Below are 26,729 nucleotides of genomic sequence, written 5' to 3'. Positions count from 1 at the left end.
CTCACAAAGTCGGCCTCAGAAGTCGTCTATGGGAGCGGATCTGTCGGCTCCGGCCGGGCCGGTGTTCCAGAGATCCGGCCACAGGGGGCAATGTCGACGCACCAAACGGTGTGGAGATCCCGATGAGGTCGATCGACTGGCTCATCCGGCCTCGGGGACGGGGGGGGATGGCGACTTCCAGGGGGTGGGAGAATTTCAAGTGTGTCCGTCCGGATTAAAGGAGGTGCAGGCGCACCAGTTGCCGAAAAATCAGTGGTGGGACCTGTACGGAATGCTACCCACAAAGATGAGATACAAAGGACAGCAGAAGCTGGAATCTCATGGAGAACTCAAAGTGCTGGAGTAACTCGGCATGTCAGGCAGCATCTCTGGAGGGCATGGATAGGTTATGTTTCAAGTCAGGCTCAGAAGGATCCAGACCTGAAACGTCACTACCCATGTCCTCCCGAGATGCTGCCTGATCCGCTAAGTTACTCCAGCACACTGTGTTCTGCATAAAAATCCGCAGTACAATGGCTGGCGTAGGGTTGCGCAGTATGGTTCAAGAGGAAGAAGCAGTTTTTGACTATTGTGAGCTTTATAAAATCCTAACAGACCAAAAAAATAGCAATGCTGGAGGACCATTCTCCACTTTAAACCTTCAATAATCTGTGTAGGAAGCAACTGCAGATGCTGGTTTAAACCGAAGATAGACACAAAAAGCTGGAGTAACTCAGCAGGACAGGCAGCATCTCTGGAGAGAAGGAATGCGTGACGTTTCGGGTCGAGACTGAACAAGGGTCTCGACCCGAAACGTCACCCAATCCTTCTCTCCAGAGATGCTGCCTGTCCCGCTGAGTTACTCCTGCCTTTAGCGTCTATCTTCAATAATCTGTTAATTGGTAAATGATCAAAAAACAAACTTCTGGAGGAACTCAGCTGGTCAGGCAGCATCTGTGGAGGGAAATAAATGCATGGGGAACGTTGGGGTTACTGTAACATCCAGGTTTAGGAAGCGTGTCTTCCCTACAACCACCAGACTTTTACACACTGCAACCTCCAAATGTGTGCCTGTTTACTATATTGTTTACAGAGTACTATGTTTACACATTCTGTCGTGCTGCTGCAAGTAAGAATTTCATTGTTCTGCCTGGGACATATGACAATAAAACACTCTTGATTCTTAGTTGGGACCCTTCTTCCAACTAAACTGATAATGGCCACACACAGAATTGCCAGCATTCTGTTCAGCTTCTTCAGAATGATTTCACATGACAGTGTCCAAAACTAGACAGTAAACAACAACTGCAGTGCTGTTGGTAAAGACACTGCAGGCATTGAATCCACAGCTTACTTCCAGTAAATGTTTTCATGCAGCCCAGAAGCAATCGTGTAAGAAAATACTCGCATACCACTCACAGATGCATCAGACCCAATGTCGCAACCAAAGAGGAAAGCAAAGACACTTACTTTCAGTAATATAACACTTAAAACATGACACAAAGTCCTGGAGTAACTCAGCGAGACAGGCAGCATCTCTGGAGAGAAAATGTACACAAAGTGCAGCAGTAAAGTTACTCCAGCACTTTGTCTCCTGTTTCTGCAATTCTGTTTCTGCAGTTCTGTGTATCAGTATCTCTGGAGAACATGGACAGGCAACATTTCGGGTCGGGCCCCTTTTCCAGACCTGAAATGTCACCCATTCATGTTCTCCAGAGATGCTGCCTGGCCCACTGAGTTACTCCAACACTCTGTTTTGTTTTGTTTTTGTAAACCAGCATTTGCAGTTTCTCATGTCTACAATATAACATGTGTAAAATGCTTACATACATCGAGTTACATCATCGAGTTTCTAAAATAAAGAGGAACGTTATCTCATCGAATTATTGCCATTCTGAACCGCACTTCTTATAAAGCCAGTTTCTTCAGGTCACACCTCCTCTCTCCAACTTTCTCCCCATTTTGAACAAATGACATAAGTACCCGGAAAGAATGTCTGACGGGCTGACACAGGGGAAGGGTAGGACGTATGACTTAAGAGGCCATCTCTGTTATAAGGGCCTCTTCCAGTACTGCATGTCACCCTCACTGGCACACCAGCCCAAGATGTAACCATGCTAAAAATGATGAAGCAAGTGCACACATCTTTATGCTTTTCAATCATGAGTAACACACAACACACTCAACTACAGCTGGAGGGGGAGGGGGGCGGCACAGTGGCGCAACGTTAGAGTTGCTGCCTTACAGCGCCAGAGACCCGGGTTTGATCCCAACTACAGGTGCTGACTGTGCGGAGTTTGCACGTTCTCCCCCGCGACCACGTGGGTTTTCTCTGAGTGCCCCAGTCTCCTCTCACATTCCAAAGAATTGCAGGTTTGTAGGTTGATTGGCTTTGGTAAAGATCCTAAATTGTCCCTAGTGTGTAGGATAGTGTAGTGTACGGGAGTCTTGGTCGGCGCATACTCAGTGGGCCAAAGGGCCTTCCTCCGCACTATATCTCGAAACTAACTGTAGTTCAGGATTGTTATCCAAGGAACAGGAACACTGACCAACGTTTCTTATCTCTGCATTGGCGGGTGCTAGGCCCAATTTAGCCCTGTCTAACAATCGCTGCAAAGAGCAAGCTGGTAAAGCAAACCGGCCCATTGACTGTAACTACACCTCACGCTGCCTCTGCAACACCACCAGCATAATCAAGGGCCAGTCACACCCTGGCCTCTCTCTCTTTGCCCCTCTTTCATCCGGCAAGAGATACAGAAGTGTGAAAACACACACCTCCAGATTTAGGGACAGTTTCTTCCCAGCTGCCATCAGGCAACTGAACCATCCTACCAACAACTGGAGAAGTCCCATCTTTAATTAAACTTCACCTTGCACTAAACATTATTCTCTCTCTCTCTCCTGTATTTGCATATTGTGGACGGTGAGATTGTAAGATTGTAATCACATATAGCCTTTCCGCTGACTGGAAAGCACGCAACAAAAAGCTTTTCACTGTACCTTGGTACATATGACAATAATAAATTGACTTAAAAGCTAAAGTGACAGCCATTGCAGGCTAGTAGTGGGTCATGGAATGTGGCCCAGCTTATTGATCCAACACCCTCTGGGCTGCTTCCATCCTCTGAGTTCTCTTCACAGCTTACCCACAGGCATGAGTTCCCCATTTTGATCTTACATATTGGTGTTTTTAATGGCCCCATTCTTTGAGTGAAAGCATTCAGCTTTTCTTTGGCACAACTACACAAGGACCCTGTCGAAGGCCAGCATAACCAAGGGACAAGTCTTCTCCCCTCTCCAATCAGGCAAGAGGTACAGAGGTTTAAAAACGCACACCTCCAGATTCAGGGGCTATTTTTTCCCCCAGCTGTTGTCAGGCAACTGGTGTGGCACGGCGGCGCAGTGGTAAAGCTGCTGCCATTCAGCGTCAGAGACCAGAGTTTGATCCTGACAACGGGTGCTGTCTGTGCGGAGTTTGTACGTTCTCCCTGTGACCACGTGGGTTTTTTCTGGGTGCTCCGGTTTCCTCCCACATTCCAAAGACGTGCACGTTTGTAGGTTAATTGGCTTCTGCAAATTGTCCCTAGTGTGTAGGGTAGAACGGGTGATCGCTGGCTTGCCATAGGACCTGTTTCCACGCTGTATCTCTAAACTAAACTGAACCATCCTATCACCAACTAGAGAGCAGTTGAGTCTAGACCTCATTGGAGACCCTTGGACTATCTTTAATGGGACTTTACTGGACTATATCTTCCACTAAAAACATTATTCCCATTATCATGTGTCTGTACACTGTGGACAGCTTGGATTGTGATCATGTATATTCTTTTCGCTGACTGGATAGCATGCAACAAAAATGCCTTTTAATGTACCTCGGTATACATGACAATAAACTAAACTATCATGGACACATCTACATTTCTCTAGCCCTGGGGAAACCATCCAGTCTCCATCCCCTTCTCTGTATACTCCAGTTCTGTCTATTGATTCCCCACCCCCACCCATCACAAATCACCCTCTGGATTTATCCAGTAATTGTCCTACCCATGCCCACACCTCATACACACACGATTAGAAACATAGAAAATAGGTGCAGGAGTAGGCCATTCTGCACTTCGAGCCTGCACCGCCATTCAATATGATCATGGCTGATCATCCAACTCAGTATCCTGTACCTGCCTTCTCTCCATACCCCCTGATCCCTTTAGCCACAAGGGCCACATCTAACTCCCTCTTAAATATAGCAACTCCCTCTTAAATATAGATTACAATCAAGCCATCCTCAGTGTACAGATACATGATAATCTTGATACTTTTAGTGCAAGATAAAGTCCAGCAAAGTCTGATTAAAGATGGACTTTAAGGCCTTAGATGGTAGCTCCGGCACTCTATCTCTTGTTGTTGATAAGATGGGTCAGTTGCCCGATAACAGCTGGGAAGAAACTGCCTGAATCTGGAGGTGTGCGTTTTGGGGGGAGGTGCGCGGGGAGGGGGTTGGGTGTGGGGAGGCGAGGGGGTTGTGCGTGTGGAGGGGGTTACACTTCCATGCTTAGGAGAGGAGCACGCTGGCTTCCATTACACCAGGGGTGGAGTTTAGAGCTGAGGAATTGCTACTTCAGTTGTTCCAGGCGCTGGAAACCGATGCTCCGTTTTGCCCCTTGTTTTTAAAAAAAGGTTGTACCCTTGTTGAAGGCAGTGATGAGGTCCACAGGGCCAATCCCTGGGACAGGAAGTTGATTTTTATCAGGAGGGGGGGTGGAGGATACAAAATGAGATCGATGTTGTTTGGACAACAGAGGGTGGTGGATCCCTCTGGGGGGCAGGAGATAAAGCAGGGGGTGGGGTAGCGGTGTAAGCCTAAGACCTGGGGGGGTAGAACTAAGACACAGGTGAGGTAGACACGGGGGGGGGGGGGAGACTAAGTCGTAGAGGGGAGGGGGCAGTGGGACTAAGACACAGAGGGGGTTAGTGCAGGGAATAGGGCTGAGAGCCGATGGGGTGGGAGCGCTCGCTGCCCCGGGGGTGAAGCTTGTATCAGCCCCAGTGTGATGTGTGCCGTCTCTCCACCGGCCGCTGGTACAGACCCGGAGAGAGGAGGGGAGGTTATAAATAAACGTGGCCGGCTCCCGGGCTCCTCCTTCCCCCCCGCGGGCAGCCGCTCATCTGCGCCCGGATCCCGCGTATCAATCTTAACCCGTGTATTCCCTCCCTTGCTCCCTCCCCTCCCCCACACTCTCTCTCTCTCCCCATCAGCCCCATTTCTCTCCTCCTCCTCCTCACTTGTCCCCTCCCCTTTCTCTCCCTCCGTCACATCCCTCCCCTTTCCCCTCCCCCTCCTGTTTCCCCCACCCCATTCTCTATTTATCTCCCCCTCCTCCATATCTCCCCCCCCCCACTCTATTCCCCTTTCCAAATTCCCCCCCTCCCCGCTTTCCCTCTCCCCATTCCCCCTCCCCCCACATTTCCCTCCCCCCCTATCATTCCCCCTTTTCCACCCCCTCCCCCTTTCTCAATCTAACCCCCTTATCCCCCTCCTACCTCTCTCTCTCCATCCTGCTGATCCCGCCGCCTCCGCCGTGACGACTCTTCTTTTTCACCTCCTCTTTCTCCCTCTCTCGCCAATGTACAAACTCCACTCACACACAAACACACAGACACGAAAACTGATTCCTTCTCTTCTTCCCCCTGCTTTGGGGAGGGAAAATGAACAAAAAAACAACAACTTCCTAAAATGTGTAAACCCTCCCCTGTTGAGGGTCTGGGAGGGAGACAGTATCAGCAAAGGGGGGGGGGAGAGAGAGGCACAAACACACAAACACACACGCACCGTCCGGGTGGGATTCTACTGCGCGCTGCAACCAAACTCGCCTCTCAAAGGGGCGGGGCCCACCCCCACGTCCCGCCCACCCCTTCCCCTATAGGCCCTCCCGCTCCGCCGTTATCTACCATTGGTTATGCCCGCTGTCAATCAAAAGCAAGTTCGGTTGCACCGCGGGGTTTTTTTCACACCGCCCGGGTTTTCTGTTTTCTCTTTCTCTCTCCCTCCCTCCCTCTTTCTCTCCCTCCCTCTCTCTCTCTCTCGCCCCCTCTCCTTCCCTCTCTCCCTCTCTCTCCCTCCCTCTCTCTCCCCGTCTCTCTATCCCTCCCTCTCTCCTTCTCTCTCTCCCCCTCTCTCCCCTCTCTCTCTCCCCCCCTCTCTCCCTCCCTCCCTCTCTCTCTCCCCTCCCTCTCTCCCCTCTCTATCTCGCTCTCCCCCCCTCTCTCTCCCTCCCCCTCTCTCTCTTTCTCTCTCACCCCCTCTCTCTCTCTCCCTCTCCCTTTCTCCCCACCTCTCTCTCTCTCTCTCTCTCTCCCTCTCTCTGTGGCTGGGCCCGACGGCCCCAGGAGGGCGGAATGGGAGTGGGGACAGGGGGTCAGGCTGGCTCCCCAGGGGTGGGGAGGGAGGGGAATGGACAGAGTAAAAGGAGAGAGAGAGAGAGATAGAAAGAGAAAGACATGAGAGAGAGAGAGAGAGAAAGCAACGTGGATTATTTACCTCCTGCGCCTCTCCCAGCCCGCATACCACCCACCCACCCCTCCAACCCCCTTGTCCCGGACTCTCCTGCCTCCACTCCTTACAGAGATCGCCCTTCTTCCCCTACAGCCGCTGCTCACCCTTCCCTCCCCGGCGCATGCGCTCCGGCCGCTGGAAGGTCGATACAAGGAAATGTAGCGAGTGTCATTTGTATCGAGTGTGAAAGCGTGCGTCTTATTCAATATAAATGGTGGTAAAAAGCAGAACAGCTAGTCTAGGAGAAGGACTTTCACCTTACGTTGGTTATTATGGATCAGATCTATTGCTTGGCCAAAACTTCAGAGCTATTTTCAATGGGGAAACTGGAAAAACAGTCATACATCGTGGAAACAGGCCCTTCGGCCCAACTTGCCCGCACCGACCAACTTGTCCCATCTGCACTCGCCCCACTTGCCCGCGTATGGCCCATATCCATGTACGTGTCTAATTGCTTCTTAAACGTGAAGATAAAATAATTTTCAACTTGCAGGATTTTTTTTTAAACCGAAACTTTTTTTTGGATTAAAAATATGTACAAAAAATGCAAAACCATAGAAACAAAGAACTGCAGGTGCTGGTTAATACACATAAGGGACACAAAGTGCCGGAATAAGTCCGTTAGCTATGCTTATTATTCAGTAGAAAGACGGAACTGCAGATGCTGGTTTACAAATAAAAAGAGTGCTGGAGTAACTCAGCGGATCAGACAGCAGAACACAGATAGGCGACGTTTCGGGTTTAAACCCTTCTTCAAATTTTGTGTCCCTTTGTACAAGAAATGCAACGTCAGACCCTGGATTTCTTTACATGTGTTGGGTGGTTTCGTCTTGAAGGATCGGGGAGGGGGGAGGGGTTGAATATTAAAGGAGAAAACAATAAACACACACACGCCAGGTTGTGTATTATCTCCGGATTCATCATTTCCACCCACTTCCTCTTTGACGTGTTTGCGAGGCTTTTACACAGCCCCCAATGGCTGGTGGTGGCAGGACGTAGAGTTTCTCCAGAAGACGTTGATGGGTCCTTCTGATCCGTAATGGCGGTAGAGGGAGTCCTGAAAGCTCTTGTAAAGGCGACGTGAAAGACATCACACACATTTAAGCGTGTTTTTATTTCCCTGCATGCGAATTAAGGATGACGCGAATGACAAGGCAGGGTAATCGCCGAACACGTACACGTATAGGCACAAAAAGCTGGAGTAACTCAGCGGGTCAGCTCTGGAGAAAGGGAACAGGTGATGTTTCAAACAGTCTGAAGAAGGATCTCGACCCGAAACGCCACCCACTCTTTCTCTCCAGAGATGCTGCCTGTCCCGCTGAATTACTCTAGCATTTTATGTCTATCTTCGGTTTAAACCAGCATCAGTTCCTTCCTACACGTGCACGCACAAGGCGTGGTTTGAATATAAGATCTTTGGTTTGAATAATAATGGCCTTGTAGTTATCTAATTGTTGTACTCATAACATTGTCCTGAGTGTTTGGAGCCAATGGAAATAGTGCACAGTCAGCCTCCATTAGGGGTAGAGTGATTGTGCAGATCCCAAGATAAACAAGGGCATCTCTCGAGGAATCAGCACTTTCGTCCAATTGATCCGACTATTTTTTACGGCAGGCTTTTAATGTTACAATTAATACGCCGTGAACTTTGTTTTTCCATAAAACTTAACTCGGAATAAAAACAATAAACCGCGCAAAAACTTTTCATAAGGTCTCAGTGTGTGTAATTCAATATTGCCGGGAAATGTCCCCATACTAAATGTCCTTTGCGTTTTAGTTACTTGAGAGATACAGCATGGAAACAGGCCCTTCGGCCCACCGAGTCCACGCCAAGCAGCGACCCCCATACACTAGCTCGATCCTACAGACTAGGGACAATTTACATGTTTTACCGAAGCCAGGAGGTACTGCCTGTACGTCTTTGGAAACCGTTGCACCCGAGAGAGTTAGATTTAGGGTTAGAGGGCTAAGGGAATCAAGGGATATGGGGGGAAAGCCGGAAAGGGGTACTGATTTTGGAAGAAGGGTCTCGACCCGAAACGTCGCCTATTCCTTCATTTTTTATCTACCTTCTACTGATTTTGGCGGTGCTAGCTCGAAGGGCCGAATGGCCTACTCCTGCGCCTATTTTCTATGTGGATGTTTCTATGAAACCCCGCGGTCACGGGGAGAATGCAGACAGACAGACAGACACACAGACACAGACACAGACAGACAGCCCGCCCCCGTAGTCAGGATTGAACCCGAGTCTCTGGCACTGTAAGAGCAGCAACTATACCGCTGCGCCACAGCGCCGCTCATGCTGTGGTGGATCTCTGATGCAAAGTGAACAGAGATAAAGCAGTAGTATGTGAGGGCCTGGAGCACCGCCGTGTGGGATCCCAATGCTCGCCCCAGACATTTCACATAAAACGCTCACGGTGGCGCAGCGGTAGAGTTGCTGCCTGACAGCAAAATTCAGCGCCCGTAACCCGGGTTCGATCCCGACTATGGGTGCTGTCTGTATGGAGTTTGTACGCTCTCCCCGTGATCTGCGTGGGTTTTCTCCGAGATCTTCGGTTTCCTCCCACACACTAAAGACAGATTTGTAGGTTAATTGGCTTGATTAATTGACTAATTGATTTAAAAAAATGTAAAATTGTCCAAGTTGGCGATATGCAGAGTGCTGCCCTGCCAACTACAGCATTCAGAAGGTTCAGAATAGTACAGCACAGGAGCGGGCCCTTCGGCTCACCTGCCGGCACATGATCCATATCCTTCTGACCCCTGCACGTCCATGTGCCTATCTAAATGTCATGCACGTCCATGTCCCTATCGTATCTGCTTCCCACCCCCCCCCCCCCCCCCACCCCCAATGTGTTCCAAGACCCCACCACTCTCCTGCACATTAAGACCCCGCACATCTTCATTAAACATTCCCCCTCTCACCTTATAGCTCTGCCCTCTAGCGTTGGACAGTTCCACCCTGGACAGGCAGCATCTCTGGAGAGAAGAAATGGATGACATTTCTGATCCAGACCCTTCTTCAGACTGAAAGTCACGGGAAAGGGACACGAGAGATATAGACGATGATGTAGAGAGATATAGAACAATGAATGAAAGATATGCAAAAAAGTAACGATGATAATGGAAACAGGCCAGTCAGCTGTTTGCTAGGTGAGAACAAGAAGCTGGTGCGACTGGGTTGGGGGAGGAATGGAGAGAGAGGGAATGTAGGGGTTACTTGAAGTTAGAGAAATCCATTTCATACCACTGGGGCGTAAGCTGCCCAAGCTAAATATGAGATGCTGTTTCTCCAATTTGCATTTAGCCTCACTCTGACAATGGAGGAGATCTAGGACATAAAGGGCAGTGTGGGAATGGGAATGAGAATTAAAGTGTCCGGCAACTGCGGGAGATCAGGTGGGTCCAAATGGGCTGAGCGAAGGTGTTCAGCGAAACGATCGCTCAGTCTATGTTTGGTCTCGTCGATGTATAAGAGTCCACATCTTGAACAACGGATACAGTAGATGAGGTTGGAGGAGGTGCAAGTGAACCTGTGCCTAACCTGAAAGGACTGTCATGGGTACACAAAAATACTGGAGAAACTCAGCGGGTGCAGCAGCATCTATGGAGCAAAGGAAATAGGCAACGTTTCGGGCCGAAACCCTTCTTCAGACCAGGACTGTCAGGGTCCCTGAACAGAATCGATGGGGGAGGTGTAGGGACAGGTGTTGCATCTCCTGCGGTTGCAGGGCAAAGTACCTGGGGAGGGGGTGGTTTGGATGGGATGGGATGAGTTAACCAAGGAGTTGCGGAGGGAACGGTCTCTGCGGAAGGTGGAAAGGGGTGGAGATGGGAAGATGCGACTTGAGATGGGATCCCGTTGGAGGTGGCGAAAATGTCGGAGGATTATGTGTTGAATTTGACGGCTGATGGGGTGAAAGGTGAGGACTAGGGGGACACTTGTCTCTGTTGCAACTGGTGGCAAGGGGAGCAAGGGTGGAGCTGCGGGGTACCAAGGAGACACGTGTGAGGGCCTCATTTATGCTGGAAGAGGGGAACCTCGGTTCCCTAAAGAATGAGGACGCACAAGAAATTGCAGATATTGGTTCAAACTGAAGATAGACACAAAACGCTGGAGCAACTCAGAGGGTCAGACAGCATCTCTGGAGAAAAGGGATTGATGATGTTTCGGGTTGAGATGGGCCGGAAACGTCACCTATTCCTTTTCTCCAGAGATGCTGCTTGACCCGCTGAGTTACTCCAGCTTTTTGTGTCTATTTTCGGTTCTGACTGTCCACCGTATCTGAGGTTTATCATTTTATATACTTCAATCAATTCTCCCCTGAAGCTCCAATGTTCCAGAGAAAACAATTTTTTATTTTTTTTTTTATTTTTTATTTATTTATTAGAAGTAGACATATTATAAAATGTAGTTACATATTATAGTAAAAAAACTTTTCATATACATCAGTCATACATTATTAAAATTTTCCATTATCAATTACTTCTGCTTCTAGTGTTTTTATTTTTTATAGAAAGAGGGAAAAAGAGAGGGTAGAAAGTTACAAATAAAAGAGAAAGCAAAAAAAAAAAAACACAACAGAAAAACAAGGGAGGTGGAATGGGTTACCTGTAATACATCAATGGAGATAGGCTCATAGGTTATAAAGTATAGCTTTTCATCTATTCCTGAGTTCAAGTTTCAGTTGGGTCCTCGTGCTGTGCCAATCTATCCCTTCAGATAGTTAATGAATGGAGCCCAAATTTTATGGAAAAGATCTTGTTTGTCCATTAAGACAAGTCTAATTCTTTCTAAGTATAGGGTCTCCGACATTTCCGTAATCCACATTTTAATTGTGGGGGTTGTAGGGCCTTTCCAAAATTTTAATATTAATTTTTTTCCAGTTATTATACTGTAGTTGAGGAAATTTCTTTGGTTTGTTGTGAGTGTTAAGCTTTGTTCTGATATTCCAAGTATTATTAATTTTGTGTCTGGGTCCAGTTTTGTATTAATAACTTCTGAAGTTATTTCAAAAATATCAGTCCAGAAATGTTTAAGTTTTATACAGTTTGCAAACGTATGTGTTAAATTAGCCTCTAAATGTAGACATTTATCACAAATAGGAGAGATTTGTGGGAAGATTCTATTTAGTTTTATTTTAGAGAATGTGTAGTCTATGTAAGACCTTGAATTGTATTAAAGTATGTCTGGCATTTAATGAACATTGATGTATTTGTTGTAAACTTTCGTCCCACATATCTTTCGTGATAGGATGACCTATTTCATTTTCCCATTTGTATCTATATGGTTCGGTCGGTGGTACCTCGTTATTTAGTAGGGTGTTATAAATATAAGCTATTAGTTTTTCAGTATTAGGATGCTTGTTCAGACATTCATCAAGAATTTCTGATTCCCTATTCCTGTAGACTTGTGTATTAGATTTAACATAATCTCTAATTTGTAGATATCTGAAGAAATTATTTGAGTGCAGTCCATAATTCTGTTGTAACTCTTGAAATGAAAGAAAAGTTTTTGCGAGGCTTTGACGTGTTTGCGAGGCTTTTACACAGCCCCCAATGGCTGGTGGTGGCAGGACGTAGGTCCATTTACTGTTCACTTCTGTTAAACTGATTGATCTTAGCTCAGAGGAGCAGCACTGTGGCGCAGCTGGTAGAGCCTCACAGCTCAGACACCCAGGTTCAATGCCGTTCGCTGCCTGTGTGGAATTTGCACATCTTCTTTCTCCCTGGACCTGCTGCATTCCCGATGACTGCAGTGTCACAGTCTTGTTGAGGAGCTCAAAGTGTTCGACCCCACGCCCATGAGTTCAGCCATCTTGAACACCCAGGAATGAAAGAGATGACAAAAAGTGGTGAACACTGTCCAGTCCATCATGGGTTCTGACCTCCCCACCTGCAATGGGATCTACAGCATCTTAAAAAGGCAGCCAACAGCATCAAGGACCCACACCACCCTGGCTATGCTCTCATTTCACTCCTGCCATCAGGAAGAAGGTATCAGAGTTTGAATACTGTAATGTCCAAGTTCAGGAACAGCTTCTTCCCAACAACCATTAGGCTATGGGACAGCGTAGTTGCCACCTTACAGCACCAGAGATCTGGGTTCGATCCTGACCATGGATATGTCTGTACGGAGTTTGTACTTTCTTCCTGTGATCGCGTTGTTTTTCTCTGGGTGCACCGGCTTCCTCGCACTCCAAAGACGTAAATGTTTGTAGGCTAATAGGCTTCTGTAAATTGTGCATCGTCCTTAATGTGTACGATAGTACTAGTGCACAGGGTGATCACTGGTCAGCACAGACTCGGTGGGCCGAAGGGCCTGTTTCCGTGCTGTAAGTCTAAAGTCTATGGAATGCTATGAACTCTAACCAAACTCCGATCATACGTTGGTTGCACCAGGGACTTTGTTTTGATTTGCACAATTTATTTTTAAATGTATGAAACTTTTTTTTGATTTTAATATTATCTATAGAGTGTTGTGCTTGCAAACCTGTTGTGCTGCTGCAAGTAAGAATGTCATTGTTCTTCAGTATGTTGGTACATATGACAATAAAACACTCCTGAGTCTCGTGAACAGTATGCATTTCCCAGTAATCAAAGAGGGAACCAGACAATGGTATCTCCAGAGATGCTGCCTCCCGCTGAGTTACTCCAGCATTTTGTGTCTACCTTCGATTTAAACCAGCATCTGCAGTTCTTTCTTACATAGACAATTGTCTGTAGAAGGGCCCCGATCCAAAATGTCACCTATCCATCCGCTCCACAGATGATGCTCTTGACCCGCTGAGGTACTCTAGTACTGTGTTTAGCTCAAGATTCCAGCACCTGCAGTCCCTGTATTTTGTGATGTCCTAATAGAGAGGTAGTGGATTCATGGCCTATTATTACAGGGAGCTTACTATGCCTTCTTCACATTGCCCCCCCCCCCCCCCCCCCATTCATTGTTACCATCTCTCACTTTCTCCATAAAAACTTCTCCACACTTGTTTTGTTCTCACAAGGTCAATGATGTAATCACAGCTGCTCCACTTTCAATGGTCACTTCAGTATTGCATTCTCAGCCTCACTAAACTGCTAACTTTGCTGAAATTCAGCTTGTCCTTTACTCTGCAGTATAGAGCTGTTATGCAAAGCTGTTAGGGCTGGTAGAAGGCTGCATCACATCCTGGATTCGATTCTGACTCCGAGTGCCTTCTCTGTAAGGAGTTTGCATGTTCTCCCCGTGACCAGGTGGGTTTCCTCCGGGTGCTCCAGTTTCCTCCCACCCTCCAAAGACGTGTGAGTTTGTAGGTTAATTGGCCCTCTAGTTTGTAGGGAGTGGGTGGAAGAAAGCGAGGTGCAGGTCCACCACAGGTTTTCCAGCACCCTTGGCTCCAGAGCCTTGCGGGAATATTCGTTTTGCCGGACCGACGGCGGTCACGGCCTCGGAAGCCGGTTATGGGAACGGATCTGCCGGCTCCGGCCGGGCCAGAGTTCCAGAGCCCCGGCCACAGGGGGCAAATTAAACCCGCCGATCGGCCACAGAAGTTCCGATGAGGTCGAGGTCGGCCATCTTGCCTGGCCTAGGCACCACATTTCCGGGGGGGGACTTCCAGGGGGATATCAAGTGCACTCTTGTGATTCTGTCCAGAGTAAAGGTGGTGCAGGACCACCAGTTGCCTTAACATTAGTGGTGGACCTGTAATGCAGAACTAATGTGAGCAGGTGATCGACAGTTGGCATTGACCTAGAGCCGGTCTCCATGTTGGATAATTTAACTCAAAAGATCACATTAGTTTAGAGACACAGAGCGGAAACAGACCTTGTAGCCGCCGAGTCCGCGCCGACCAGCGATCCTCGTACACAAGCACTAACCCACAAACTAGGGACAACTCACAATCTTTACCGAAGCCAATAAATCGACAAGCCTGTACGTCTTTGGAGTGTGGGAGGAGTCTGGAGCACCCGGGGGAAACCCACGCGGTCACAAGGAAAACTTGCAAACTCCGTACAGACAGCACCCAGTCAGGATCGAACCGAGGTCTCTGGCAACTCTGCCGCTGAGCCGCCGTGCCGCCCGGTGATCTCGTGACTTCGATACGCTGGCAGCAAGTTTATGTGTTTGTTTGCAGCTGTAGGGGAAGATTCACAGGCTCCAACTGGGAACTAGATACCCAGAGCTTACAGGCACTCTGAACAACATGCACTGGAAACCATTTTAATTCAGAATCTTGCAGCTTTTATTTACACTTCTCTTGCAAAGAAACATCCAGTGTACACAAAAAAATATTCAGCTTTTATACAACCTGTCAAATAGCATTAACATATCACAGCATAAAGGAGAGGCTAAGTGCAAAGAAACCATTTAAAATAAAACAGCAATGTTTACAACACAGTTTTGCACAGTAATACTAATGCATATATAAAATGATTCAGAAACAATGTACAAAAAAAAAAGAAACACAATCAAAAGTGGTTATAATATTTGGTTTTGTTTTCAGGTAGTCTCCATTCATCGCACAGTTGCAAACCCTTTCCCAGGTCAATTTTTTGGACAATTATGGACAGAGCTCATCATTTTTTCAGCCGCATTTGACCTCTTTTCAAATTGTACAAATGTCATTAAGTAAATTCGTTGCAGGGATAATGAGGAAAATCAAATTATTTTTTTAAAGTTGCACCTGCATCCCTGATATTCTGAAATGTAACTTTATGATACCTGACGTCTCTATACCCTGCATCCATTTTGCAGGAGCTTTTAAGCTTTAGAGATTCAGCGCGGAAACTGTACCCTTCACTAAGTGTTCTTCTATTATCAAAATGCTGAGATAGCGACAAATATGTATGTACAAAAAAAAAAATGGAGCTGGTGTAATGCCAGAGATTGTGTACCAGGGTACATAATATTGATGCAAATGCTTGCTAATGTAGTACTGCAGATCATTTCACATTGCGAACAGGAGTGTTTATTCAGCTATATTTTTGTACATTGCCTGTCACGTCATAAAGAATAAGAAATATTAATGTAGCCAACAAAGCAAGAACCTTCCTAACCCCCTAACTTGGCAGTTCTCTGTTGGCAGGTTAATAAATTCCCGCTAAGTTCTCATAAATGATGCAATCAGCCATTTCAAAGGACATCCACAAGGCTAGGTTTCCCCTCCCCATTTTAAATCAGCATGGGACTAGGCTGTTTGAATACGTTTGCCTCTTGTGCAACTTTACAACCTGCCGGAGACTGGGAGGAGGCTTTGACAGCCTTCCAGATGATTAAACTGTAGAGGATATCACCACTATTCCTGAACTGACCTCTTCCCCATGTGCATAATGGTGTCGGGGATTGGCGTGGAGTAGGCACAAAATGCTGGAGTAACTCAGCGGATCAGGCAGCATCTGTGGGGAAAAGGAATAGGTACCGTTTTGGGTTGAGACCCTTCTTCAGACTCAACCAGTCTGAAGAAGGGTCTCGACACGAAACATCATCCGTTCCTTTTCTCCAGAGATGCTGCAAGACCCATTGAGTTACTCCAGCGTTTTGTGTCTATCTTTGGTGTAAACCAGCATCTGCAGTTCCTTCCCACACTGGGGTGGAGTATTCACTGGTGGGAAAGGTGCTGACTGAGTGCCTTGCTCTCATGAGGGAATTGAAACATTGCTTGCTGTTGCTGCACTTTTATGTGCCTCTGCCAGTTTATTTAAACTGGTGTAGCTCATAATAAGAAATGATCGCAGGACCAAAGGAGCTGGAGTAATCCTTCTCAGGGAAGTTGAGCATTCTGGCCACAGTGAGGTTAACATCATTGACTGGCAAGGCTGGTGACAGAGATCAACAACCAGACCTGTAGCCGGGGAAGGGCACCAGGATCTTGGCAGAGCTGGATGAAGAATAGGCTGGGGACAGGCTGCACCAGTCCAACAGGACAGTGAAAATGGGCAAAAATAGACGCTGCAAAGGAGGAGGAAGTAAATACCTTTTCCCGATAACAAAATAAGCACACGGTTTGACGAAAAGATAAAAAAATGCCAGGATAAGTAGCCCCATCACTGCGAACTATAATGTTGTAATGAAAGCTGGTACTTTCCAGTAAGGTCAAACTCAAACTCCTCTTCTGCCTCACATAAATAACAGTGGCGCTATTGGAGCCAAAGCAGAAACACTTGCTTGCAACGACCGACAACCTCACAGGGTCAACAACACTACAAACATAAATGTAGTTCAGCGGCTATAATGGGGAGCATGGTTTAGAATGAGAGAGAGAGAGAGAGGGAGAGCAAGATATCAACCTCCAACAGTGGTCTTAACCCATGCAAATATCTCTCAACAGTTCCTCAAGACATGATTTATCTACAGTGCAGGTGTCTGTGGATTATTTGTGCAAACCCCCCCCCCCCCACCCAAGTCTTTTAAACCAACTGGAGAGGATGAGGGGAGAAAGCTTTAAAGCAATCTGCAGAAGAAAAAACAGGATCTGTTCCACGATGTTGCAAGCAGTCAGATCCATTATACCAAAAGTCCCATTTCATGTAGATACAAACACAATTTTTGCTCACCCATAAACCCCTGTGAGCATCCATTCTAAATGACGATATAAGTTTACAAAACATAAATTATTTTGGTATCAAATAACAAATATTAAACCTCAACATGAAAATACCGACTGATACTCCTGGCTTTGCTTTCAATTGCCCACATTTTTTGGACAAGTATTTATATGTTCCTTAATTCTTAAATTCCATTTGAATGTCACCAGTGAGGATCTGCAATTTTCAACGGAAACTTTGCAATCCTCGAGCATGTTTATTTTACTAACGTCCCTGACACAAGAACTAGAATCACAGATTGAAATCTCCTGTGGGTTCCGAGACTGATCTTGTTTTTATGGACATTTTCAATCATCCATCTGCTGGCAATCAGGAGTCAATGCTTATCATCCGTTTCCTCAAACCCTCCAGAGAGACTGACGAGGGGGGGTTTGGGGGGGGGAACCAAACGGAAATATTTAGCCAGTGCTTTGTAGCTGTTAAACAGCCAGCGTAAATTATGGACAATAAATATCGTCTTTAAGTTAAGGACAACTTGTCAATAAACCACAAAGAGCTCATTGGGAAGGGAGACACGTTCTGGATGAGGCTCAGAACTTGATAAGGGATGCTCACAACTTTTTAAATAGTGGGGAATCCCATCAGGATTCAGTCAAATATGAAACAAGCCCAAATCAATAGAACAAAAATAATCTAATCACACACACACACTGATACACGCGCACACACACACTGATACACGCACACACACTGATGGACACACACACACATACTGATACACGCGCACACACACTGATACACGCGCACACACATACTGATGCGCGCACGCACACACACTGATGCACACACACACACACACACACTGATGGACACACACACATACTGATACACGCACACACATACTGATACACGCACACACACACTGATACACGCACACACACACTGATGCACACACACATTGATACACGCACATACACACACTGATACACGCACACACACACTGATGCACACACACACACACACTGATGCGCACACACACTGATGGACACACACACATACTGATACACGCACACACATACTGATACACGCACACACACACTGATACACGCACACACACTGATGCACACACACACACACACTGATACACGCACATACACACACTGATACACGCACACACACACTGATGCACACACACACACACACTGATACACGCACACACATTGATAGACGCGCACACACATTGATAGACATGCACACACACACACATTGATCCATGCATACACATGCACACACACACACTCTCTACCTATCATAAACCCCAGATTAAGATTTTACAAAGGGGTTTATAGAGGAAACTAATTGCTCTCCAACAAAAATGAATGGGAATATCCAGCTCCTCAAACAAGCAAGGCAGTATGCTGGAGATACAAGGAACTGCAGATGCTGGAATCTTGCGTAGAACACAAATTGCTGGAGTAGCTCAGCGGGTCATGCAGCATCTCTGGAGGACAGGGAGAGGTGACCCTTCTCCAGACTCACTATAGTGGGGGAGAGAAAATTGGGGAGGGGGGGGAAAAGAGGTATCCACCTTTGCCCTTCCCCACCTCTCTCTTCCAGCATTCTCACCCCTTCTACAATCAGTCTGAAGAAGGGTCCCAACCTGAAACATCGCCTGTCCATGTTCTCCAGAGATGCTGCCCGACACGATGTGTTACTCCAGCACTTTGGGTCATTTTTTTGCAAATCAAAACCTGCAGTTCCTGGTAACTATGTCTCCCTCTATAGACCAAGACGGAGAAAGGAATTGAAAATCCGAGGTCGATAGGAGAACTAAGTGATATCACGGCTAAGTGGGAGAGAAACCTTGAGGCACAGAATTAGTCAGGATTGTAATGAATGTCCAGACCCAAAACGCTGCCTGTCCACAGTGTCCGGAGATGCTGCTTGACCCGCAGAGTCACTCCTGCACTTTGTGTTCAAGGCAGTATGCTGAGTGCCTGAAACATCCTCGACTTTAGTAGTAGTGGTTCTACCTTTCCGTCCAGTGAAAGCAGAGTGAACATGTCATTGAATATTTTTATCCGGGATCCTCGACTACAGGCATTTCTTTTACACTTGACAATCAAACTTCACTTCTTAAAATAAAGACAGAACTTCCCAGTTAAAAGTGTTTTTCTTTCAAAAACAAAACAGAACACCGGTCACTTTTGCACAGCCTCTCTCTTGCCCCTCATGTCTGCTGGTTGTGAATCAGAATGGGGGGTCTCCCTGTGTGTACATTGACCACCTTGCCCATTACCCCTCCTCAACGTACAATGTTGTTCCACCTTGGTCCTTGTGAAGACTGAAGAACCACTGTTACATCCCGCTGGAGCACACTGCCGTGTGCATTGCAATACAAAATCCAAACTTCTGACGTGGCTTTCTCCAGAACAAGGCACCTTTGAATTCTGATCTGTGGAGAAATAAACTATCTTGCGCGTGGAGTGAAATCTCTTTGAGTTGGCAGTTTTAGATAATAAATTCCATATCCACAGTGGCTCTTCAGTCCCAGACTCTCCCCAGATTCAAGCCTGCATCATTGTGAGAGAAATGGAACCAAAAGTCAACAGCGCTAAGGCACGGGTCTCCCAGGTACCAAAATGGAGGCAATATCTTTGCTTGCAATGAATGTCTGCCTATTGATGAAGAGGGAAGTCATTTTAAAGGGAGAAGAACCAAGGAGCAAACACACGCACACGTTGAAGGGGAACGCCAGAGTAAACAGGCATGTGTGTATGTGTGTGCGCGCGTGCATATATGTTGTCATGAGTCTCATTGGGCTTCTCACAGGTCACCCTTGATGAAGCTGGTGTCCAGGTGCACAATCAGCAGGCGAATGAAAGACATCTCCTTGCGCGTGTTCTCAAAGATGATGCGCGGGTCGTCTGACTGACAGCGCAAGCAGTTGGGAGCCATCACCATGGCCAGGTTGTTGACGTCCATCTTGGTTTTGCTCACGTTGATGGGCTGTGCAAAAATCTGACGAGAGAAACGTGCGTGTGTTAAAGCTTTTTGTGACGGGGCGCGGCAACTCTTTGCACGCTCCTGCCGGAGAGATATCTGCTCTCATCCAAAACAAGCACGGCACGATAACGCCGCGGCAGAGTTGCTGCTTTACCTCACTACGGGTGCTGGCTGTGCGGAGTTTGTATGTTCTCCACGTGGCCCTGTGGGTTTTCTCCGGGTGCCAATTAGAAGCCTTTGGAATGCGAGATCAAACTGAAGCACCCGGAGGAAACCCACGCTGTCACGGGGAAAACGTACGAACTCGTTACAGACAGCATCTGTAGTCAGGATTGAACCCGGGTCTCTGGCGCTGTAAGGCAGCAACTCTACCCCTGTATGATCCTTTCCCCACCTTTGTTGATTAACGCAACATGCCCGGGCTCTGGGAGGCTCTACACACACACACACACACACACACATACACTATTATTGTTTACAGAGTACTATGTTTACATATTCTGCTGTGCTGCTGCAAGGAAGAATGCCATCGTTTTATCTGGGACACATGACAATAAAAAGACTCTCGACTTGACTCACCTGTAAAAAGTGGATGAGGTAACCGAGGACCAGGCGGTTGATGTCGGGCAGAGAAGCGACCACAGCAACAGCAGCCTCTGGGTTCTCATAGTTGTTCACACACTGTGGGTAGTACTTCTGTGGGATCAGGGGCTCTTCCAGCTCACGGTACCACAGCTTGAGCAACGAGGCTGGAGACACGAGCAACAAAAAACCACAGACGATGAATAAAAGGTGCCATCTAATCGTAGAATACAAATTACAATGGAATATTTTGGGGGAAAAAACCATTTACTGCTAAATAATGGGTTTGCAGGTTAACTGGCCTCTGTAAATTGCCCCTTGTGTGATGAGTAAGTGGGATAACTAGCGTGAACAGGTAATCAATGGCCGGCGTGGACGTGGTGGGCTGAAGGGTCTGTTTCCTTGCTGTATCTTTCAATCAGTGGCACTGCGGTAGAGTTGCTGCCTTACAACGCCAGAGACCCGAGTTTGTTGCCGGCTACGGGTGTGGTCGGTACAGAGTATGTACGTTCTACACGTGACCACGTGGGTTTTCTCCGGGTGCTCCGGTTTCCTCCCACACTCCAAAGACATGCAGGTTTGTCGGTTAATTGGCTTCAGTGAAATTGTAAATTGGCCCTAGTGTGTGGGATTGTGCTGGTGTACGGGGCGGGTGCTGGTCGGCGGGGACTTGGTGGGCCCAATCCGCATCTGACTCCGTGTCCTGCATCTCAAAAGACTAAAGAAGAACATTTTTTGCTAAGCATCACACAATCTTTACATGACTGTGAACCTCTTCATGTATCATTTTTCTTTGACTGGAGAGCATGCAGACAAAAGCTTTTCACTGTATCATGGTACATGTGACAATAATAAACTAAACTGAATTGCAATGACAAATCAAGGGTCGATTTCCAACTTCCTCGTCAAACTTAAAAGTAATTTGTTCACAGTTGGTGAGGCTGGCATTAACTCATTTACCAGTAAACCTACCGATCATTCTTAAGTAGAACAAAGTCAACCACCTGGTTCGATATATGGACACAAGGCAAGAATGCAGGGGACTTCTATAATCGTGGGCTTTTATAATCGGAAAGGGCTTCTGTCCCCAATGAACAAATTGCTAGATCTTGCCGAATACATTTACACCTCATGTCGTGTTCTGAAGAACAACCAATCTTTTGAGTGGCTGTCACAAAAAGACATTAAACAATTTTCGAATGTAGCGAGCAAATCGCTGCAGGCTGAGTGTGGAAAGCAAATGCGAGAGTGAGGCATGCAGGGTTACATCAAGTCTAACGGGAGGTCATTGATGAAGATCAGGAACCTTAACCTCTCTTTAACCACACCATGTGTACAATGATGCATAATCTTTGCCCACCACAAGAGGGCCCTGGTGCATCGTAAATATATGTATAATATGTGTGTGTGTGTGTGTGTGTGTGTGTGTGTGTGTGTGTGTGTGTGTGTGTGTGTGTGTGTGTGTGTGTGTGTGTGTGTGTGTGTGTGTGTGTGTGTGTGTACATATATATATGTATGTGTGTGTGCGCGTGTGTCTGTCTTATATTATATTCTCAGCAGGTCACCCAGGGAAAGGTGGCGATTTGGGTCTATATCCTTCTTCAGCACCAGCCCGAAACATAGCCTATCTTTGTCCTCCAGAGATGCTGCCTGACCTACTGAGTTAACTCCAGCACTTTGTGCCTCTTACAATATACACACATATATGTACACACACTATATATATGTTATATACATAAACACACATATATATATATATATGCTATATGTATTTGCTATATATGTGTGTGCGGTATATATCCACATAGATACACATGTACAAATACACACACACGCATCAATCTACAGGTGTAGGAAAGAACTGCAGATGCTGGTTTAAATCGAAGGTAGACACAAAAAACTGGAGTACCTCAGCGGGACAGGCTGCATCTCTGGAGAGAAGCAGCATTCCTTCTCTCCAGAGATGCTGCCTGTCCCGCTGAGTTAATCCAGCTTTTTGTGCCTCGTGTGTGTGTCGCATGTGTCGCATGTGTGTGTGTGTGTGTGTGTGTGTGTGTGTGTGTGTGTGTGTGTGTGTGTGTGTGTGCGCGCTTGTGTGTGTGTGTGTGTGTGTGTGTGTGTGTGTGTGTATGCGCTTGTGTGTGTGTGTGTTTGCGCTTGTGTGTGTGCGCGCGTGTGTGTGTGTGTGTGTGTGTGTGTGTGTGTGTGTGTGCGCTTGTGTGTGTGTGTGTGTATGCGCTTGTGTGTGTGTGTGTATGCGCTTGTGTGTGTGCGCGTGTGTGTGTGTGTGTGTGTGTGTGTATGTGTATGTGTGTGTGTGTGTGTGTGTGTGTGTGTGTGTGTGTGTGTGTGTATGCGCTTGTGTGTGTGTGTGTGTGTATGCGCTTGTGTGTGTGTGCGCTTGTGTGAGTGTGCGTGTGTGTGTGCGCGTGCTTGTGTGTGTGAGTGTGAGTGTGTGTGTGTGTGTGTGTGTGTGTACAATTTAAGTCATGGCATTGTGAGAAACATGGGGACAGGCGCAGGTCTGTCATTCAGCCCTCTGAGACTGTTCCATATTATGGGCACACAAAAGACAGCAGATGCTGGAGTTTTGAGCAAAGAACAAACTGCCGAAGAGACTCAGCATCGGTGGAAGGAAATACAAATGAGGTTTTGGTTCGGGACCTTTCTTCAGCATGTTCCACACTAGGTGGCAAGTGTGTCTGTAACAAAGCCCTTACCTGGTATGTGGGGATCAGCAAGATTGTCGGGGATTCTCCACTGATCAACCTGCAGTTTGAGTGCATTTACTTCATCGATATCTCCAGGCACTCTGTGAACAAAAAGACACACCACGTGCTATAATAATGCTCCACATAGATTAGACAGGTTCTGGAGACAGAATTAAAAGAAAAAGCAATTAAGGCCAAAAGCAATCACATGCCAAATATTTATACACATTACCGAGCCTATTATCAACTCAGGGACTGGTTCAATATCAACAAGAGGCTTATCTGATGTTTTAACAACAGCCTGCATTTAGAAAGCACCTTCAATGATGCAAAACACCGTAGGATTGCAAGCCAAGTCACTTGGTGGGAAGCATGATCCAACAGGTTTGACCCTGAACTTCAGGGAGAGGTGAGAGGGTAGGCAACTACAGGCGTGGTCAAAGAGGGACTAAGAGGAAAAAAAGATGCAAAAGTTCAGGGAGAGAAACCTACAGCTAAGTCTTGGCACCAGAGGCATGGTGCCAGAGGGTATATTTGGAAGATGCATTGGAAGAAGAGGAGGAATGGCATAAACGAGGTAGGGGACAGTGAGGTTCAAACTAACAAGTCCCAGAAGGCAGGAAAGACTTTGCTGATGTACAGATCAGGTACGACTCAATTGGCTAAGTAGTCTGTTGGCCTTCACTGTATCAACCTCTCACCCCCTGGGTTCGATCCTGACTACGGGCGCTGTCTGTGCAGAGTTTGTATTAACGCACAAAATAGACTGCTCAAAAACTCTGCAACACCGTTCCCAGCCCTGAGTTTACGTACGCTGAATGTTATTCGGGATTTGAAGTCATTTGCTAGGCTTCCTGTCCCAGGTCACTAAGAGCTAAAATTAGACGCCCTAGTTGGAAATTTCATAGCAGCTCAAGCAGGAAGTTTGGGAGGGCAGGCCGTCCTTTTCCCAACCAAAACAACAGGCGAGACTGCCAGGCGACCCCGCATCATGTACAGTAGCACAACAGTGGAGTGACCAGCTGCAGAGTTACCATTTCCAACCTCGTCTCCTTCGATGTGACTGGGCGTTGGGTGGGGAGCGGAGAAGATGTGTTAATGAGCTGAAGGCACAAGACTGAAGATGCTGGAATTTTTAAGCAACTTTGGGATTTTGGGCGGCACAGTGGTGCAGCAGTAGAGTTGCTGCCTTACAGCACCAGAGGCCCGGGATCGATCTTGACCTCGGGTGCTGAATGAACGGAGTTTATACCTTCTCTCTGTGACCGCGTGGGTTTTCTCCGGGTACTCTGGATTCCTCCCACACTGCAAAGATGTACAGGTTTGTAGGTGAAAGTGTCCCCAGTGTATCGGATAGAACTAGTTTACGGGGTGATTGCTGCTCGGCACAACATGAATGGATAGATCAGCCATGATTGAATGGAGGAGTAGACTTGATGGGCCGAATGGCCTAATTCTGCTCATATAAATGATGAACTAATGAAAATGCCACCTATCCATGTTCTCCAGAGATGCTGATTCACCCGTTGAGTTACTCCAGTACTTTGTGTCCTTTTGTGTAAACCAGCATCTGTAGTTCCTTGCTTCTACTGAATAAATTGGTGGTCATTTCCACTTAGACCCTCCCAAGGGGAGTGATTTTTTTTAACCACAACACATCCAAGGAGAAGACCTATCGCTGGACGTCATGGCCGCAGACTTGGAACGCGGCCAGAGGCCTTTATCGAGGAACCGCGGTCTCAACGCCTCCTGGACGACCGCGGAGAAGCCCAGGTCGGGGCCTCGCAGGTGGTCAGAGCGGCCGATGGGACCCGCAGCTGGGGCCCGGGTCGGGGCCGTGGAGGATTCAGGAGACGACTCGGCAGTGTTGTGGAGAGGTCGTTGCAGCGGCCGATGACGGCGCAGACCGATAACGGACGAGACAGACACGTGAATAAAGGACGTCGCTGCCGAGAGAAGGAACAAAGGAGGACTCAGTCTGGGGGGACCGTCGTGACGGAGGGGGAACTGGCCCGGGGGGGGGGGGAGGGGGGGGAAAGGGGATTTGTAACTTTGTAAGCGCCCTTCATCGGCAACTATTGCATACCATGGCAAGGTATGCAAACAAAGAATTCCACTGTGACAATAACGTTTTCATTCATTCATTCATACCCAAGCACGGCCTTACCTGAAGATGCCTTCAACCTGCGCTCCGCCCAGTCCCAGCACTTTGTTGGACAGATGGGTTTGAACCCAGGGCAGCTTTTTCTCTGGATAGCGCTCGCGTTGTCTTTCCATGATCTCTTCCAGGGAGCTGCCAAACATGGACGGCGTGACGATGGCGTTCTTTGCGTGATGGATTTCCTCAATGGTTGGCTTCCTCAGACCCTGTTGGTGGGGAACAAAGTATTTCAGTCCCGCTCACACACAACTACATCGTTATGTGGCAAAGGATAAGTCGGCAGAGGCGGCACCACTGGCTTAAATTCACACGAGACGGTTGTGATTCGCCTCTCTGTATGCACGATCCAATTCAATCCACACTCTTAACTTGCTCATTCACTGGCATATCTTGCCTATTCATGTTCACACTTTTGATTCATTGGGAAAAGTAGCTAATGAAGTCACGTGGACGGCACAGTGGAGCAGAGGTAGAGTTGCTGCCTCACAGCGCCAGGCACCCGGGTTCGATCCTAACCTCGGGTGTTTTCTGTATGGAGTTTGTACGTTCTCCCTGTGGGTTTCCTCCGGGTGCTCCACGTTCCAAAGACGTACAGGTTTGTGGGTTAATTGGCTTCTGTAAGTTGTCCCTAGTGTGTAGGATAGAACTAGTATGGCCGACCTCCTACATTCCTTCCTCTGGCTTCACAAATCGCATCTCTTCAATCTGTTCGTAACGCACATGACGTAACAATTCACACCTGCTCCAATCTCTGGCCTTCGTTTCCGCCATCTGCCTATCAACAGACCCCCTCTCGCTTGTGTCTACCGATGACCCACAACACTTTGTCCTGCCTCTCCTCTCTCCCAGCTTCCTTCCTCCACCACCCCACTTGCAATCAGTCTGAAGAAGGGCCCCGACCTGAAACGTCACCTATCCACCTTCTCCGGAGATGCTGCCTGGCCCTCTGCGTTACTCCAGCACTTTGTGTCCTTTTGAAGGTAAAGCCAACTTATGCAAGGCAACAGGCATTAAGAATGTGTCAAACATATGTCCATTTGGAGGATGAACACACACAATTTGTACCTTCTTTCCTCCGGTCACTGCAACCTTCTGAAGCTTGCGATAACAATATTTTGCATACGTGCTGATAAGTAGATCTAAAGAAAAGTGAAGCAATAAACAACAACCAATTAGCATGCATGTTTTTAGCAATGCAGAAAACCTTGTGCAG

The 26,729-nt window shown here is 47.3% G+C and overlaps 2 protein-coding genes across 13 annotated transcripts in view; both read right to left on the bottom strand.

Moving 5' to 3' along the window:
• phf20 (PHD finger protein 20) overlaps positions 1-5,831 on the bottom strand; it is a 49,688-nt gene extending 43,857 nt beyond the window's left edge. For 10 of the 11 annotated variants that reach the window (XM_033041825.1, XM_033041824.1, XM_033041833.1 and 7 more), the window contains exon 1: positions 5,518-5,800. The gene's annotated coding sequence lies outside the window, so the exon portion shown is untranslated. The other variant, XM_033041826.1, reaches the window with a different exon arrangement.
• Positions 5,832-19,367: 13,536 nt separating this feature from the next.
• LOC116986367 (rho GTPase-activating protein 39-like) overlaps positions 19,368-26,729 on the bottom strand; it is a 126,338-nt gene continuing 118,976 nt past the window's right edge. For both annotated transcript variants that reach the window (XM_033041821.1, XM_033041822.1), the window contains 5 exons: positions 26,582-26,655; positions 25,523-25,722; positions 23,365-23,456; positions 20,642-20,811; positions 19,368-20,077 (listed from right to left, as the gene is read on the bottom strand). In XM_033041821.1, coding sequence (XP_032897712.1) covers positions 19,883-20,077; positions 20,642-20,811; positions 23,365-23,456; positions 25,523-25,722; positions 26,582-26,655 — 731 coding nt within the window. In that variant the 3' untranslated portion in view covers positions 19,368-19,882. The remainder of the gene's footprint in view (positions 20,078-20,641; positions 20,812-23,364; positions 23,457-25,522; positions 25,723-26,581; positions 26,656-26,729) is intronic.

Source organism: Amblyraja radiata, chromosome 23, assembly GCF_010909765.2.
Source record: "Amblyraja radiata isolate CabotCenter1 chromosome 23, sAmbRad1.1.pri, whole genome shotgun sequence".
Lineage (NCBI taxonomy): Eukaryota > Metazoa > Chordata > Chondrichthyes > Rajiformes > Rajidae > Amblyraja > Amblyraja radiata.
Note: the sequence above shows the minus strand (reverse complement) of the source record. Positions and strands in the feature narration are given on the sequence as shown.